Source organism: Alosa sapidissima, chromosome 20, assembly GCF_018492685.1.
Source record: "Alosa sapidissima isolate fAloSap1 chromosome 20, fAloSap1.pri, whole genome shotgun sequence".
NCBI lineage: Eukaryota > Metazoa > Chordata > Actinopteri > Clupeiformes > Clupeidae > Alosa > Alosa sapidissima.
The window spans coordinates 2,793,265-2,812,685 of record NC_055976.1 but is presented as its reverse complement, the minus strand read 5'-3'; the positions used below and the strand labels follow the sequence as shown (position 1 = coordinate 2,812,685).

At 40.0% G+C, this 19,421-nt stretch overlaps 1 protein-coding gene and 1 long non-coding RNA gene across 3 annotated transcripts in view; one reads left to right on the top strand and one right to left on the bottom strand.

Moving 5' to 3' along the window:
• The window catches only part of LOC121694520 (A disintegrin and metalloproteinase with thrombospondin motifs 2-like), a 128,991-nt gene extending 111,924 nt beyond the window's left edge, over positions 1 to 17,067 (bottom strand). For both annotated transcript variants that reach the window (XM_042074706.1, XM_042074707.1), the window contains exons 1-2: positions 16,704 to 17,067; positions 14,180 to 14,628 (exon numbers count right to left, since the gene is read on the bottom strand). In XM_042074706.1, coding sequence (XP_041930640.1) covers positions 14,180 to 14,628; positions 16,704 to 16,788 — 534 coding nt within the window. In that variant the 5' untranslated portion in view covers positions 16,789 to 17,067. The remainder of the gene's footprint in view (positions 1 to 14,179; positions 14,629 to 16,703) is intronic.
• Positions 17,030 to 19,093, top strand: LOC121694522. Its single transcript, XR_006025795.1, has 3 exons — positions 17,030 to 17,101; positions 17,195 to 17,347; positions 17,944 to 19,093. It is a non-coding gene; the product is annotated as an uncharacterized LOC121694522 (long non-coding RNA).
• Positions 19,094 to 19,421: the final 328 nt, after the last annotated feature.

The window sequence follows — 19,421 nt, the reverse complement described above, 5'->3', positions numbered from 1 at the left end:
CCTTGTTTTTCCCCAAAACATTTTGATAACTATCCATGCCAAAGTAAAAACAAAAAATTGACTGTACCGAAAACTCAACTTATCTTCTCTGTTGGATAATCCTTTATCAAACTATGCTCCTTGCCTCCTCACTGTGCTCAACTTCAGTTCAAGTCAAACTATTGCACTACCCTCCTCCATCTGTCTGTGCTGCTGATAAATAGCTGCTGTACATTTTCTGTCCTTCCAGCCAACGGAGCAGCAGCAGCTTGCATCTCAGCTGGGTCTTTGACCTCCTCACTACTGCCCTGCACACAAACGCACCCTTCTGGACCTCACGCCCTCCCTGGCTCTCTCTGAAACACAGCAGCCCAGATCCAGCCAACGGATCTGACACAACAGCTCTGTCCTGATTCCCCCACCCATGCAGTGCTCTGTGAACTGCAGCATCCCCAGAGAGTGCCAGGCTGGTTTCTTCCTCAAATAAAGGTATAGCACAGCATATGCTGTACAACATGATATGTAATGAGCCCTTTGACCTCTACATTTAAGCTTGAATTGTATGGCAGTCAGCAGCCAAAGCCTTTTCTGGATTTGTTTGATCCAACATGGCGTTCACCCCAATAACCTTTTGCTGATGTGGACAAATATAGTTTGTAGCTATAGTGAATTCCTCCTCCCTGCCTTCTCGTTGTCTGTTCAGTGTTTGCACTAATGCCTGTCATGGCTGCTCATTAAAATAATAACAGTTTGTTTGAGATGTTTTCCATACACTTCCAGGGAGGCTACACTGAGCATGTAACTGAAGCATTCTGTTTGAGGAGCGTTTATAATCAATGGAACTGGCTACGCCAGGCGTGATAGTGGCGCATACATTCGGAAAAATTAGAGTCTTCTAAAACTATTTTTACACTACGCGAACAGAGCGCTTCAGTTGCGGACCCGGTGTATCCCGGGACTTAGTCACAAATGTCAAGTTGTTTAACAGTGCTATCCATAGATACGTATTTATATCTATGGTGCTATCTGTGTGACTGATGTTAAATACTTGTATTGTGGGATGCTGACACTTTTTAGAAAGTCTCACCATAATAGCTTCAGCCTTATAGGGAAGATGCTTGTTTTGGATTTTAAAATAATATTTAAGTGCTAAGCCCTATTGTTTCTGTAAGGATTACTATACTTAGTCCGATTTGTTTATTTTCTCAAAGACTTTTCCTTTTTTGAGGTGGTTCCCATGGGCAAAAAGTCTTGGAATTTGGCACACACATCAGGTGTCACGGTCATTACTCAGGGACAAAGACTTGGCCCAGAGTGTCGCCCAGGGACTCGCTAGCACCCCCCTACAGTATGTGACTGATCCCTTGGTTGGAATATAGGTTCTGCTACACACCAACTTTGGTTGGTGTGTAGCAGCAATAGTGCATAGTGCCACATTCTGGCAACTTTTGACAGACTATTCCTTGACATCTCATCCGATTCATGTCAAATTTTGCGTAGATGATGTCAAGATGTTGCTGATAAAAAAATGTGAAGGAATTGTTGATATATTAAAATGTGTCAAAATGGTGATGCAATGAATTCAAAAATCTTGCCATATAAAATTGGAAATGTGTTATAGAGTCACAAAGCATTGATTGATTTGGCTGGAAATTAATTAATTATATTAGTTAATGATTATTAGCAGAATGATGCTATTCACATGGCATGCCTGGCATAGCACCACCATCTGGCAATAGAAAGAATGGCTATTTCACTGGTTTCAGCTTCACAATGTTTAATCAGATTTACTTCAAGCTTGATGTAGTTGAACTCACAGGTGTCCTGATATGATCATCCTTTACAGTCTCTACTCAGGTACAGAGGTTTGACCCTGGGTGTGGCCCAGGGACTCCATAGCACCTTCTTATGTCACTGAGAGTTCAAGTCAGCAATGCCTCATTGTAAAATGTCATGCCACGTGTTAGTGCATTGTTGGATTACGAAATCTCACGTGTTGCGGTACTGCAGGTACTCGGCTTTTAGTCGCTGCTTGCGGCTATACTTCTGTAGTTGCTCACTGACAACATATGTGACACTATGGAGTATTTTTCTCTCTCAGACATCTACCCATGCCTTTGACTTAACATTTCATGGCCGATTGTAACATACAACCAACAGAATCTGTTGTCCTTTTTGTCTCTAGTTGACGTTTCAAGACTTTTTGCTCCATTTACAGCCTCCAGGGCCAGTCGACCAAGAGATAGAGAGACGCCACATACATGCCCATGTTGTTTTCGTAAAAACAACATACAGGTGGAGCAAGTACAGTCTAGCAACCTTGAAGCCCTAGCATCCCACTCCATCTGTGAGTGAGTGCCTAACATAGGTGGGAACTGTGTCATTTAGACACCAGCAAAGGTGTCTTTACTTCTGATAAAGTGTCACATTAATACATAATTGCTTAGAGTGAATACTGTAAATCTAATGTCATAATGTATGAACATTACAATACAGACTGTTTCAATATCACCTCTGGCTTGGAAGACACCTTAGATACAGCTGACAGAGCTTAATTTGAATATGTTATCTCTGAATAATCTAGATGTATTATTTTATAAATCTGAATAGTTTTGCTGTGCATTTCATATGTGGGTGTGATGATATTGCACATTTAAAAGGGCAAAAAAAGCTCATACATAAACACAAATCGCTGAAATTCAAAAGGTGAAAAGTGAAATATCTGGGTTTCCCGTATAAGACGATGTCAGAAATGCCAAATACTATATGGTATAGTAGCCCCCCCCTATACTTTATATTTCTTCCAGTTAAATACAAGACATTTTTTATTATTGTCTGTGATCCCACAGTTAGGAATCTATCTAAGGTGATGGGGTGGCGGATAATTCTGCACATTTCTAAGGGGTTGTGTACCTTTCTGACAGCACTGCAAGTGGTTTCCTATTTGCGAGGCACGCTAAGCCCTGGGCCCATGGGAGAAGAGCACAGGGTTGAGGTATCCACAGCAACGGCGGATGGTCACACTGACAGGATGCCCGAAGACAGCATCAGCCATCAGAATTTACAGCCCGCAGACAGCCCAAGAGCAGGCCGTGGGGAGAACGGGGGAGGGCGCAAAGCAAATGAGTCAAAAATGCAATTACAATTCAAATTACTGTCCGTATGAGGAAAAGTCAGTAGGGAAAATGAGACAGACAGCAGAACTACAGAGCACAGATATCAAGTAGGTGGTAGATAACACTGTAGACCAGGAAGGGCTTTTCCCAGAGTGTGTGTGAGAGAGAGAGAGAGAGCTGGATGCAGGCAATATGCTGTCACACACAGGGAAAAGACAGTCAGGAGAGCCTTGTCGCATCCCATCTCCATCAAAGACATGGGCTCATGCATCTGCAGCAACCCCCACTGCAGCCTGAACATTACAAACAGCACACACACACACACACACACACACACACACACACACACACACACACACACACACACACACACACACACAGAGGATTTCTGTAGAACTCTGTTAGAAGGAAAAAGATGGAAGGCCCAAAGTAACCTTAAATATCAGGTGAGCAGATGGGTAGAGGAATTATAGGACGAGTAAAGATTCATTGAAAGCATGAAAGGAAGAAAGAAAGAAAGAAAGAAAGAAAGAAAGAAAGAAAGAAAGAAAAATAGAGACAGGAAATGACTCTAGAGTGGTTGCTTAGGACAGCAATACAGTAGTAACAACAACCAAGACCACAGATGAACCCTCAGTGACTACTAGGAGAGCTTCAACACAGTCTGCCAGTCTTGCAAATCTAGATAGGAAACTAACAGCAGATCTGGGCAGGATGGGGCTGAGGTGCCGGATTATACACTCGCCAGTTGAGCAGAGAGGATTACAGAGGGACTATCAAGGCCTCACATGTCGCCTGGGTGCTTCAGGGAACAAAAGAGAATCAATTCCCCAGATAGTATCAGCAGCCATGATCTATTGAGCCTAAAGTGGAGGAGTGTCAAGCAGACCCGACAGACATTTTCAGACGATTCCGGTTCTTCATGCAGCCCCACAGGGGACAGGAGGTGGGAACAAGTGGAACTATGGTGCTGATGATGTCATGTGCTCTTATGTACACACCTGCGTTGACACATCAAACTCTGAGCTGGATCAACACAGTGGGGATCACCAGGGAGGGACAACATGCAAGACAGCAACACAGCCTTGTGCTTTCAGGAAGGCCTAGTCTCTTTACATTATCAGGCTGTGACACACACAGGTTCTGGTCAAAATTATGTACATTTTGGCGCCCCTGGGTCTTTGATGTCTGCAGATATCCATGTGCACAGCCGCATCCAAGTATAATCAAGGCTTTAAGCAACTGGTACTCCCACTGACACCCTGAGAGTACTGACATCATTACAATGGACCTTATGCACGGAAGGCTCTTTACCCAGCTCATTTATTTCTGGTGGAGCCAGGTGTGTTGTAGCCGCCGCTATTGTTTTTTTTTTTATAAGGCTTAAACCATTCCGTACTCTGGTGCATACAGCAATGTGTTCTATTAATACTCCGTCTGGTACAAATATCAATGTATGCTATTTGTACCCCCGGTGCACACAGCAATGTGTCTATTAATACCCCGTCTGGTACAAATGTCAGTGTATGTGCATTTTCCCTGCATACTGATCACACAATGTAATAAATAAAAAAATGAGCAACGTTTTTTTGTTGTTACGTCACAGGGTGTGAATAGCTCAGCTGTGTGGCCTATGCTATTCGTACCAGGGGTGCAAATAGACACTCTGAATAAGGTATGCTGTTTGCATCACTGTATAATTAGAAGTGGATGCTATTCGTACCCTGGTGTATAGTAATGTGTGCTATTTACACCCTGGTGCATGAACTAGCTTATTGTTGCAATCAAAACCGTTTGAGAACTGATTTCTTCTTCAAATTGCGCACCTTCTCTGTAGAGACGTTGGTACACATGCGCATTTACACTTCTACTTATCTCTGCCAAAATGCTTTACACGGGAATCGAACCCCAGTCTCCTGCGTAATAAACCATGACACTAACAACACAATACAACAATACAACATTTCTGTTAACTAACAAATTGATGGTTGTATGTATTCACTGACCAAAGATTATGAAAATAAAACTCAACTTTTCCACCTGAAACTTAATTTGAACAAATATTAGTACCGAAACCTTTCAGAATTTTTCACTTTCTGCTGACGAAAAAACGAATGTCTGCCATGTTTTTTGTAACGTGTTTTTGTTGTTACGTCACAGGGTTTTTGGGACGTTGTAGTTTTTGTGCAATGTTTTCTATTTCTGGTTTCCTATACATCTTTTGCTATACATTTTGTAACACACTCCTTAAAAATGAATGCATTTAATTAAACTGAAAGATACGTGTCACAGCGCTTTGCAGTCCACCTCAAGACCACAAGAACTTTATGTTTGAACACAGGGAAGACTTCATTTAGAACTAGCCACCAAACAATCCATTTTAATATTCTCAAGCTACTGAATCACAAGTTAATTTCCAAATCTAAAAAAAAAACAGATTATAATAGCTCATAAAAAATGTAAAATAATAAAATGTTCCTACTTCCACTATACACAAGATAAATCTGAATACACAGAATAATGATTTAAGGTTTTTAGAGAGCAAATATGCAATCTTGAGATCCACAAAAAAGAGTTTGTCCATTCATTCATTATATTATACACCATCTGTACACCCAAATCTGGTAAATTTTCAAGGTATCTTGGTCAATTATACACTGTACATATAATACATTCTTGCCAACCACAAACTGGTGCAAATCTCAGTCATCCAGTCATGTGTGTGTGTTCAACTCAGGGACTAACAACAACATTTTTTCCCCCACACTTTAGTGTAACCACAAGTAGGGGACTTCATTCAGTTCTATTTTGTGCTGACTCATAAAAGATTACCTTTGCTACACACTTGTGACATCCCAAATATTATTTTCCTGAGCTGCTATTCACTTCAGGAAACCCCCCATTCTGCTCTGACTCTGCTCCTGAACTGGGAGCACTATTTCCGCGGCAGTCGGAGAGACCCTATAATTATGGCAGTGGTGAGAGAGAGACATTCCAACCTCCTAAGTGAGCCACTGAGTCGCCAGTAATAGCGCTCTGATTGGCTAATTGTGTGTTTGAGAGCTACACTGCAGGGTGGAACCTGTAATTGTAATCTGATCTGCCTGTGTTGTGATGTGTTAATTCATTTCATTCTGTAGCAGATTCACCTAGGGTCTGCAAAGAGGGTCAATAACAGTAGTGTGCCCCATAATTATTTAAAATGAAGAAGATTATACTATGGTGCACGTGTGTCCCACACCGTTACAGTATTTCAGTCAAGCTTTAGTTGGTTTAGATAGCCTACAACTGAACATATGCAAAATGGAACTTTGATTTGCTGTGCTGCATACTGGACAATAGATGCAGATGGTAAACAAGGCCTATATAAAGTATCAAAATGATTGTTTCAAATAGTCTACGTTTGAAAAAATATTGAAGGGAATCAGGGGGAGCAAGTATGTCTTTGACAAGTAGCCTAGTACAGACACAGGTGAAGAGCAGTCAGCCTCAGTAGGCTACTAGCACAACCAGACCCTTACAAAAAATAACTGCATTACTTCAAGTGTCAAACTGCAGATTTCTGAGTATAAAAAAAAACACAGTTTTGGAGGAAATATTTGCCGTTCTTATGCAGAAAATGCAGTATTTTGGACACAAAAAACTGCATTGTACTGCATAGTACTGTACTTTACTGCAGAAATGCAGTATTTTGGAGATGAAAATACTAGACTACTGCACTATAGCCTACTGTAGTATAACTGAACTGTACTTGTTACTGTACTGCTAAAGTAAAAACTGCCGTTATATTTTGGAATGGGATATGTACAGCAAGCATCAAAAGCAAGCAGCCCAGACCATAAAACTGGGCATTTATAGCTATAGGGCAGGGGTGGGCAAACTTTTTGGCTCAAGGGCCACATTGGGTTTTGAAAATTGGCCGGCGGGCCACACAACAACTTTCTTTGCTTTAATTTGAGTACCAATCAAGATACACTGATAATACTTGTTTGACATTGTTAATGTGGACTTCTGAAAAGTTCAGAAATGCAAAATAATATAATTTTAATCATGTGATAAAATATCTGATTTATCAAGATTAACTATAGAAATTCAGCAATTAATCGTGATAAAAAATAATAATAATCGTTTGACAGCCCTACTATTAATGCATTTCTTGTTTATTTTATTTGCCTTCTTTCCAGTTCTGTTTTGGGTGGCTTTTATTTTGAAACCGCTTTTTATTTTTAAACCGTTCCTATCGTGAATAGAACAGACATTAAACATAGATGTGAACATAGTGAAATGAAACAACATGAAACGATAATTTCATTGTTTCAGCACACTCCGAAGAGTGATCAGTGTTCATGGAATATTGGGTAACACTTTACTTTAGGTTTCTACATAAGAGTGACATGACACTGTCATAACCCTAACCTGTCATGACAAAAAACAAATGACACTTGACAGAAGCGAGTGACAGAAGTGTTATGTCATAAACGTTTATGACTTGTTTATAATGTTTATGACACGTTCATGACAGTGTCATGTCACTCTTATGTACATATCTTCAAGTAAAGTGTAACCAAATATTGTACTGATCAATGTGCATTTTATGTTTTAAATAAAAAAGAGTGTAACTAGAACTTCTTTTCACTTGCTAAATTGAATACTGTTAACTGACGTGAATGAACGACAATATAATTCCATACTAGTGATTTCAGAGTAGCAAGAGGGGCTTTGAGCTCGGTTGATGTGTTTTTTTTTTAACTGGCGGCAGCTTGAAGTTAGAGGAGATAATGTTGAAGCACTGCTGGCATGCAGTGCGTCACATTGGGGGGACGTGACATTGGGGGTGTGGCTGCATCATCGATTCTACCTTTGATTTTGAAGTTCGAGATCGAGATGTAATTTCAATCAGACGCTTTTGTCCTAAGCGCCATACAAATAACAACAATGTAAGAGTTACATTTAACAGTAAACAAATTAGGACTACATTAAGGAGAATAGCAATGATAAACAATAATGTCAATTCAGTCAATAGCCTAATGAAAATAAACAAGTACTATAATAAACAAATCGAAACGCATAAGAAATGCTTAATACACAAAGAGCATGTTGCACAGAAAGACCCCTTTTGAAAAACCCACAACTTTCAGTTTAATATAGCACATACTGTAGGTATATAATGAATTGATAGATATAGGCATCTAATATAGACATAGATATAGGCATCTAATCCATTATAGCCTACTATGTAAGAGTGAACTTGAGGACATTGCTGTAGGCCTACACTGCAGTGCATGGAGTGTTGTGTCTGTCATGTGTTGCACTGGTACAACACTACAAAGCTGCAGTAGCACACAGGTTACATCCAGTTGTACAGGCCGTCTATGCCTCACTTTGTGGCATCATTCAAACAGCAGGTCCTTTTCATCTAGTTTTTTGGTATCCGTATATTTGTTATTTGTGTTTTCCATTTTAAACTATATTTAAAACAACAACTCTTTCTCTATTTTTTCCATTCTCCAATACAGAGAATGGAACGTTAGCAGAACATCTGTCTTTCCCATTTTGAATTCTCAATTGTAAAATGAAAAACCAAGGACAAAATGTACATGGACCGCCTTCTCTCAGAATGAATTCATGGTATAAAAATAATTATTTTTGGTAAAGTGAAATACAACTCACTCATCTTTCTCTCTGTTCATTAGAGCAACATATTTACGAGCATTACTGTAGGATTATGGCATGTACATGCTTACATAGCACACATCCCACTTGCACTTTGACATGGATTTGCTACATCTGCATAATATGCTGGAAGTTGGGCATGCACAGTGGAGAATGCTGGCACTGGATACATGTCTGTTTATTTTCTATGGGTAAAGCGACTGGAGGAAAGAGTGGCAAAGTTGTATGGGCGCACTGCTGAACAATGCTGATGATAGTCTTGCAGGCTGATTGATGGTTTAAAATCAGGCTGAATGTAGCCACACCCCAGGAAATATGAAGGTGTAATTGTGGCAGGTGGTGGAGTGTGTGAAGGGATTAGGCCTTGGACACTCTTCAGCACACCCATATACATGCTTGTCCCCTGAGGAGAAGTCAGTGGTGGTGCTCTTCTGTAGCGAAACAAAGATAGAAGTGATATCATTCATCTTCTGGGCAACTCCTCCTTCTTCCTGATAAAATGGCCACAATATTGCAGTGCCATCCTAAAAGCCCTATTCCATATTTTCCTTCCATCAAATTAATTTCATTACAATTTTTCAGGCCTAACTCGACTGAAGCAATATGAATATTTGAATTAAGTAGTAAGAGCTGATGAATCAACAAAATCCACATAAGCTATATTTAGGCCTTTACATGAACTGTTTCCTGTCAACTCAGCTACCAGCTCAATTGGAAGGAAAAAGCTACATGTAAACACTGAATGAAGTTTCAGTCCAACAAGAGTAAGTGACATAAACCTTTGATCATTCGTAAAAGAATTAAAAAATATATATGAAGATGAATTTCCATGTAAACCCTTGAATTTCAACACCAGAACTCTAGTTTCAACATCAGAATCTCTGCACAAATTTCAATCTAGAGGCCAACAACTCCTGCTTCTTAGACAATAACACACCTGTTGCCAAGGAGAAATAGCTCCATATTTGCATATTCTGTCCTGAGGAAGGATAGTCTTCTGTCTTGTCACAAAACACTACCTTTTCTGGTGTTGAGACAGTATACCCCATTCCCATCGACAAGCAACTCTGTCATCAGTGGACCAAAGCCTTTGATTAGGAGTTAGGTCTCCGACTACTGCCACCTGTAAATCTTACTACCTTTTGCTCACAGTGAAGAGAAAGGAATTTTGTTGAGTCTGTATATACAGTTTAAATAAGGAATGTGAACCCATATGAACATATGATACTACATCTGTAACCTAGCCTAGTTTTGTTTTATGAATGCTGTATCAAAAACACATCTGGTCCTAGTGTGAATCTATGCAATGCAAACTCAATGTAAACAGAGAGGACTGCTACGCAGCACTGCAGCATCAGTCCTGGGGGTGTGAATGGACACCAGCAATCAGCAATTCAACAACATGGCCGTCATGCACACACAATGCAACTGGTATGAAACAAGTCTTGATTTGTATATCTTTTTACATGTTGGATGCATGCTATTCCTATGTTCTAAACCCTTTAGTCCAAGCACAATAGCCCTAACTAGTATGATTACACAACATCAACTTGCAGTAGCCTATGTCTCTGCAATGACATCTAAGAGAGCTTGTCTAGAAGATTTACATATATTTGCATATATTGCATATTTCATGAACTTGTTTACAAGTATCATGAAAGTCCCTATGACATTGAGGAATATCAGCATTTTCTCAATTCAAAGTCATCAATGCACTCCTTTACTGATCTGTAATACATGCTGATCTGAATGAGTAAACTGAACGTTTTTCCCTACAGAAATTATTATGTTAATATTTTCACAGCATGCTGCATTGCATCTCTATGGAAGTGACATGATCAAAACAATGTCCCATCATTTATATGTGCTATGTGTGAATTATCTCAGCCAAGACAGTATACTTCTACCCTGAGGCAGAGCCCACTAACAACAAACACAAACACACACACACACAATTACATATGCACATACACACATGCATACTTGGGAACATATGGATCACACATATCACAACTTAAAATCACAAAGTGGTTTAGGATATATAACCTAGCAGGCTGTCCAACTGCCTCTCTGACACTGACCTATATATATATGATGGACACCATCATACTGAATTTCAAACAGCCACCTATAAGAATGAACATATGATAGCACAAGCTGTTTACTGACTCATTGAAACAAGGAGGAAATCTTTTACCAAATACGTCTGCATCAACTGTTTTATTCTTTGCAAGCAGAGTAGCCTTTGTTCTCCTTAAAATATCTTTAATTTAAAATGAAATAATTTACTACACTTCTTAGGACATAACATGTTTAAACAAATAATAATAATACATTAAAATTCCAATGAAATCTGAGGACAAAATTAAGTGAATTTGAAAAAGTGGGGCCCTATCCATACACACATTCAAACATAAACGTTAAAAGCATAGTTGAGCTGAGGCAGCTGACACCAGCCAATCATCACTGGCTCCCACGTACACATCAGCCGTTGAGCGCCATTGCTGGTCGCGGTCATTTGTTCATTTGTTTGTTGCACAGGTATGAAAGGCATGTTTGTGTGTGTATTTGTGTGCGTGTTTGTGTGTGTATTTGTGTGCGTGTTTGTGTTTGTGCATTTATGCATGCAAGCAGTAGTGTATGGAACAGACAGGGGAGAAATGGATGGCTTTACTTGTACATCATTCAAAATATACCTCAGTGAATGTTTATAATAGCACGCCTGAATATCTGATTTATTTTTTATTATCATTTCAATATAAAGACAACTGTGGATTGTGTTTAATTGTAAAACAATATTTCAAGGCCATATCACTGAGCCCACTTTTCATCAGTTTTCAACTAAATAACCATTTAGTGTTAAGGATCTGAAAGCTATACTGACAGAGATGCAAAAATGCAAATTTGTCAAAACTTCAAATATGAAAACATCAAAATGAGTTTGAAGCCATTACTTTAATGACACAGAATGGTAAACTGTTTTTATGTTGGCTTTGTTGAATAAGGAGACTTTGGTGCATGGCCACAAAGCTATTATGAATCGTAAACACAGTTGTTTCCTCCTTAATGTGCAAATCAAAATGACCACTAAAAATGGGCGGGTCTGAGCAAAGACAGACTGTGATGCAAACCATTCTGATCACTGCCCCCTCCCTGCAAGGTAGCCAATCAGTGTAAAGCTCACTTAATTATTTATGTGGGTGCCAGATAAGCATGAGGGGGTGCTAGATATCGGCTAAAATGGGCCATTTATAAAAAGGGGGTTCTAAATGGGCTTGTAAAATAGCATATGAGCAGGTTTTTGAAAGACCAAAGTTGCATATGTTAAAGGAGAATTCCAGCAATTTTTCATTTAGATCCGAAGGACTGCCAATAGGCAAAGACAAATAGCCATATCTATATGTTTCATGATTCTCACAAGATGTTACCCGGGTGCCAACAGCCAAATTGCAAGGCTGGTTCCCCGTCTGCAGGGTGCTGCCAACTACGCTAGGCGTACGATTCTCCCCATTACAAGTTTATTATATATCACTTTAATATGATGCCTTTGACTTTTCACCAGAACTCTGGACTTGTGGACCTTTACTTGTTTGTCATCATCCTTTCATCTTCAGTTTCATCAAGAGGTGACAACTTCCATCTCTAAAATTCAAAGTTGTCTCTCTTTTTCTTTCACACTTCCTCTGTCTCTTTCTGTCTTCATCTTGATCACATAACAGTAAGAGATGGCCATCATAGAGATACATTCACACAGCACCTTGTAGGTCCTAACACCCTGCAGACACACTTACATTAGGTGATGACAGAAAAACAAAACAACAAGAAGAGAAAAACAGCCTAAATGAAGATTATATCCCCCGCATGTTGAGTGACTAAAGACTGATTTATGCTTCTGCATTGAATCTACAGCGTAGTCACATAGATTATGACGTAGTTTAATGTGCACCTCTCCAGAAAAGTAACTACAAGTTGCGACGATACTGTACAGACTGCTATAACTGTAAACTGGTCAAGCTTTCTACTTTCTGTGTAGTTAGCCTGCTAACATAACATGCTAATGTTAGATAGTTGGCTGGTAGACACCTTGGAAATCACCTCAGGCATAACTTTTGGTTACAACAAGGTTGTTATTCGATTGTGCTGTGTCTATATTTCTTGGTAACAACCTAAGCAAAAAGTAGATAAACACATGTACAGTGTTGGGCAAGTTACTTCAAAAGCGTAATGCATTATTTATTACTTGTTACTGTCATCTAAAAGTAATTTGTTACATTACAATATTACTGTTTTTGAATTGTAAGGCATTACACTATGTTTACATTACTTTCACCAAAATAACAGGAAATATGGATTTGGTGTTCTCAATAGATCTTCATGTGTTCAATGCAGCTCATTACACGGCAGGAGGTGATGTGGTATGGCATAATGACTGAGCTAGGCTTAAGGCTAACAAAAGAACAATATAATGGTTGCAGTTATGGCTCATGGGACAATGTAGGCCCCAAAGGCCAAAGGTCACTCACTACTTAATATAGTAAAATATAGTGAAATTGTATGTTGACTTTAAATGGTTCTCATCATTGCTGGTTGCCTTTCTTTGCACTTACAGTGGTGTAGACTTAATGCAAATAGTTTGAGAATAACGATCTTTGTCTGTAAAAGCAGCATTTCTCAATTTTGGATTAAAAAGCAAAGTAACTTCAGTTACTGAGAATTGTACCGAGTAAAATATTACTGAAATTGTATTGGTAATGCCTTACATTACTACATTACAGCAAAAAGCAATGCATTACTGTAATTACATTACTTTTTTAATGCATTAAGCAAAATGCACTGTGAGTCCAACACAAAGATAATCCAGTAGGTGTGACAACTGCAGAATGGGTAAACAGGCTAAACATGATGTGGTTCATTAGCTCTATTAAAGTGTAGTGGTATAAGCACAGCACACAATGGGTTAGACCTTCCACAACTGGGATTATTATATTTTCAAAGTTATATCATTACAATCAGCATGCATGCATGCAACTCATATCTCCTGAAAGCAACCCCTTGTTCCATGCCTCTATGACAGTGACAAAGACAAATCTTTCTGCACACAAAAAAACAAAACAAGCATATGTCCTTGTTCAGGGAGTATACTTAGATAGGACAAGGCCAAACAAGGAAAACAACAAATACAAATATAGTACAAATACTTCTTTAACCTCAACCCATCTTTGAGCTGTCTGTTGTGCTACTGTGAGGATACAGCCACGTGAAAAGCTCATATAATATTGGGGAAGGATTTGAAAACTGCTTTCAGGCAAGCTCCATATAAACTGGACTCTTTTTCTGTGTGCACATAGGGAGTGGTGAGGTGTTTAGGTAGGGGGATGCTGAAGCTGACAGGATCTTGTTCAGTCACTCACCAGGCCGTCACAGTTGCTTATGGCCACAGCAGCGCCCCGCGAGCCGACGATGTCTCCCACGTAGAGACAGCTGGTGTGCAGAGGCTTCGTGTGTGAGCCCTGGCCCTGCACCGTCCCCTCCTTCTCGTCGCTCTGCCACTCCATCTTGGCTCCGGGAGCCACCAGTCGTGAGTTGAGTCTCAGACGCAGGTGTAACTCCCGGCCGAAGATGGTCACGTTGTAGTAGAGACGCTCCTGGTCGCCGCTGTTGCTGTTGCTGTGACCGCTCATCTCTTGCCCGCCCAGGTCATGGGTGTCACTGGCCAAACCCGCCTCTCTGCGCCAGCGCCTACGGAACTGCCCCCCACTCACATGGCTAGATGAGACGCCATGCGCGAGGAAGCGGCCCTCTGCATCCGTGAGCATTGGCCTCACCAGTCCATAGTCCCCAAGCTTATGCTGCAGGGAATCTGTAGAGCAGGAAGAAGAAACACCAAGAGGTGACAATGAGCTCTGAGGAAGCAAACGTCCTGTCTTTCAATATTTTCACATCACTGCTGCAACATTCTGCAAATAACTATAGAAGACAGTTTTGCCACGGTACCAACAACCAATGAAAACAGTTATTTTGCATCCCATGATGTTGGCCTCAGCCTACATGTATGACCTACAAAAGTGCTTCATGTCAGTTGTAGAAGTAATGGTTTTATGTTGTATTATTATTTCTTAAGTCACCCCGTCACTGCAAAGCAAAGAAAACTTGATTTTTTTTTACTACAAGGGATTTACTGTTCAAAATGAATGTCATTAGGCCTACAGCACGCCCGCCAGTCCGCCCACTACTATTCGTAATATTCTGTTAGATTTTCAGTTGTGCGTAATACACCACAATTATGCCCAGGAAGACTCGGTCTTCCATAGCGGTTTCACTCACAGGTCACATTTCACAAGAATATGCTACAAAATATGGCGGCAAAGTCTAGTCACTGCAACGGCAGTGTTTTCAAAATATATGTTTTGTTGACACCACTTAACCTACTGTCTACTGTAGCCTAGCCCACTCTATGCATCTACGAGATTATGCGGTTTTGCGTGTTATTCCAGACCAAACCCCACCCTGGACTCAAGGACACCGACTCTCTGAGCAGCGCGTGTAAATCGGGAGATCGGCTCGGTGTCTGATACGCGGTTTAACTTCTGCACTGTTCCCAGAAGCCAAAGAGATCAAGGTGATAATTGCACTCTTTACACACTGAATAACATATTCTCACTGTCATGGCACTCCCAGTAAGCTACTGAGAACTCTCATGATAGCTTCCAATTCTGTTCAACTCAGAAACCACCTGCGCGTGCGTGAATAAGAAGCACTCTTGTTTAGGACTCACACCTTTCTAGATCAACAATCTCCCGACATAGCCTACACAACACATTTATTAATTGTAGTTCATACTTGAACATACATAAAAAGTAGGGCAGATATCAGAAATTTCTGCTATACATGCAGAAATACATGCGTCTTACCGATAACTTAGATAACCATCTAATAGATGGATAGCCTATCTACAGCGTAAACTGAACAGTAGCATTCTCGCAGACACCTACAGTTGATGTAAACATCTAAATCCTTGCACAACACCTCTTCATGTTAAGGGTCGATTTCTTCAAAGTTACCACTGAGAGGCCCTTCTTTTTTTCCATAGAAATTGTAATTAGCAGTGTTATCCTTAGAATGTGATGAACAGACAAATTATTCAGATATGGTAGCCTACAATAGCTTGCATATTTGCTCTAACGCACAGCAATTCTACTTTAAGCCTAATTGCAATTTAATTTAGCCACCTTGTCCTGTTAGAGATGACATCCGCCCTCACATTAGTATGCAAATATTCTCAGTTTTTTTCTTCAAAAGAAAACCTGCACGATGTCCGTTACCTGATGTTAACATTACTTGACAATTAGATTAAGCATTTGTAATCGAACCATTTAAGCTTCAAATGTAGACTATAAGATAATATAAGCCTACAGTTCAAATGTGAAAGTTGTGAAAAGAAGATCTGAGCCCTTTTTTATTAGATATGTTGGCCTAGGCTAAGATTGTCCGCCGGTAGGCTATTCCTTGCAGGAGACAATAGAAATATAACAATGTCAATATCCTGCTATTCTTCCGATGTGACAGATCAATAACTGCATTGATCACTATGAAAGCGATTGTTGCAGTTACAGTTCATGTGTGTTTATGTTAATAGTCCTATCACATTTTCCCATCAGATCATTTAGTTCTGCCCGTAGCGTATCTCCAGTGAGATGAGGAGTGTGCACTTCAAAACAGTGACTGATTACAAAGCAGACAAAAAATTCCACGAGTGAAGTGCTGGGAATTTCTATAAATCTATAGACTACTGAGCCACCTATGCTGACACACTGGGATGATGGATAGTACGAACACAAGCTTGTCACAGACACAAGGTGAGGGTCGGTCAAGGGTTTGCCCAGCACACTTCAGAGCGCTGACTGAAAGTGTAAATTGATAAACTGACTCACATACCTATGCTACTGGAGATAAAGAGACCGCTCGTTTGCAGAAAGGCCGGCAACATTATTAAAATGGTAAATCCGGGCGAAAGATCCATAGCAGCTCCGAACTGCGCGGGTACGAGAGACGGACTTTGGGATCCAGCGTGTTGAAGTTCCCCGTGACCAGCAACCGCCACGCCAGCAACAGCCGCCTGCAACTTACTGCAAAGTGCACCAAGAGAGACCGCACTTCTCTCTCTCTCTCTCCCTCTCTCTCTCTCTCTCTCAGCTACCCTACTGAGTCTACATGCACATGCACACACATTACACACGCGCGCGTTCTCTCACACACGCGCCCACACACTCGCGCTCAACAGTACGGAAGGTTCACAGAATTCCTCTTGCTTCAGGGCGTGGGGCGTTTACACGGTAGGCTATATCTGACCAATCATGAAAACTTTTCAAGAGTGATGGTTTAAATATACTAACTTCTTCTGTTATTGTCTGGTCTTTGTGGCAAAGGTGAAAAACTCAGTGAACATGCTAGTCACCTCCGCTGGGTTTGGTCCGCTAAAATTCGAGGTTACATCGCAGACCCTTTACTGAAGCAGCGGCATAAGGCACAAAGACTGTCGATACAAGAGCTCCCCCTGTGGCAAGTGAATTACACAAAAGGTCAATATAATTTATTGCAAGATTTGAAGTGAAATTAAAATGTTTATTGCTAAATTAATATTAAATGTAAGATGTATAATGCAAAATTATGTTCATCAATAGTTAACTCACACTTTTATGGAATGGAGGCCTACTGCCATAGAGGACAAGACAGATTGACCAGTTTCTGGTGGTTAATTCTATATTGATACACATTTGTGAAGATAAAATGGTAGGCCTATGGTGTAATGTGAAGCAGCCCAATAAATGTTTGCCACAAGGTCATCATAGATCATAGGCTACATCTAAAATGGTTGCTTTCAGAGAATTATGCTGAAATTTGGCCCTGTCAGGGATTTAGATCCCTGCTCTGAATAAAACAAACATCATATATCTAGTCCATCTTCTGCATGCACACACCCAGGGAAATGTCACATTTTTTTAAAATCCCGCACCGAACGGCTACTGCTGAGCACCTTTGCTTCCCACTCTTTCCCCATCGCTGTGGCGTTGCCATGGTGACACCAAGCCCTGCGCCCTGAAAAGTACACTTCTAAGGATTGGAACACATTAATATCACTCCTCACACAGCCCCTGTTTGTGTAATGTTATTACAGGAGCTCATCAAGAAGATAAGCGGGGGATAGGCTGAGGGAAAGAGGATGCGTGTGCAAGTGTATGACTAACAGATTTGATCTGGCAATGATTAGAAGATTTATGTATAAAAAGTAAGTACACAGCAATGGCCAAAAGAAGGATTATCTAAATGCAGAATCTCTCTTACAGTAAAATAAGTTTAATTCAGGTAAGGAGGAGTAGTCTTTGTAAACAAATAGCAGGAGTTCAAACTTAAAAAAGAGTCAGGATGCCGAGGCTCCCTTCAGCTAAAGAATGTGCCTTCAGACAATCACATGATATGTCAGAGATCCTTTGTCTACAAACCTGGATATTCTGACAGGTGATTTAACCTCTAACAGCAAACATGTTTTGATACTCTCTTTCTCTCTATCTCCCTCTCTTTCAGATGAATTTTGATGAGCATGTAGACCTTTCCTTTTCAGAGCTCTCGGAAATCAAGGAATGCTTTGTGTCCTTGTGAAGGTCAAACAAATGGCAACCATTTGTTTGCCATATATTAGCATGTCTTATGAGCAAAGGGACATATTTTTAATTGTGCTCTTAAAAGTTATGTTATTACAGATCTTATCAAATGACAACTTGGAATCTATGCATAAGGTTTTGGAACATCATATAATCGTTCATTAAGATTTAAATTAGGCGTTGTGTTTGTTCATAAAATATTCATTAGAAATCTGACAATTCAGTTTCAGATTAAATCACTGTCATTGATAACAGAGAACATTTATAAAATATACATTCATTGTTTACTCATATACTTTCTGTGCCATTTGCTTGTCTTTACTCAGGGCACATAATGTAGGTTATACTGTAGACACATTCCTATCTAACCACTGAGTCAATCTGCTATACAGTACACACATTCCTATGCAGAGATGTAAAAATCTGGCTCCAGAAAGTAAAAGTTTTGTTCCAACCATTCACTTAATCAGCTGATTCTTATCAGCACAACTCTTAAGCCAGGTAGATCCACTAATCAGTGAAATCACCTGTGTTAAGTGCACAGGTAGAACCAATACATGGCAGGACTTTTACTTTCTGAAGTCGGACTTTTACATCTCTGTTCCTTGTAACCATTGAGTCTGTCTTCTATACTGTTCTGTATGTTACTTTTTATCAGAGACGCATGGAGACGCAGCTTGCATGAAACTAGTAGCTTCGTTTAATAAACAGCACAGAGCGGTGGCAGCAAAACCTAATAACCAATAATAACCAATAATAACCAATCAACATAGGATCTCATTCTATAGGCATTACTAATCGCCAACTCTTACAGAACTGACTACTAAGACACCAGTGGGTTACTCAAAACACTATAATTCCTCCCTCCTAGATAGAAACTAATAAACGTAATGACATTTCAAGCTAGGTCTTAACATTACACTTTTTTTTTTTTTTTCATCATATAAACTTAAAGCACCTGGAAAACAACTGTAATGAACATTGTTCAATGTTA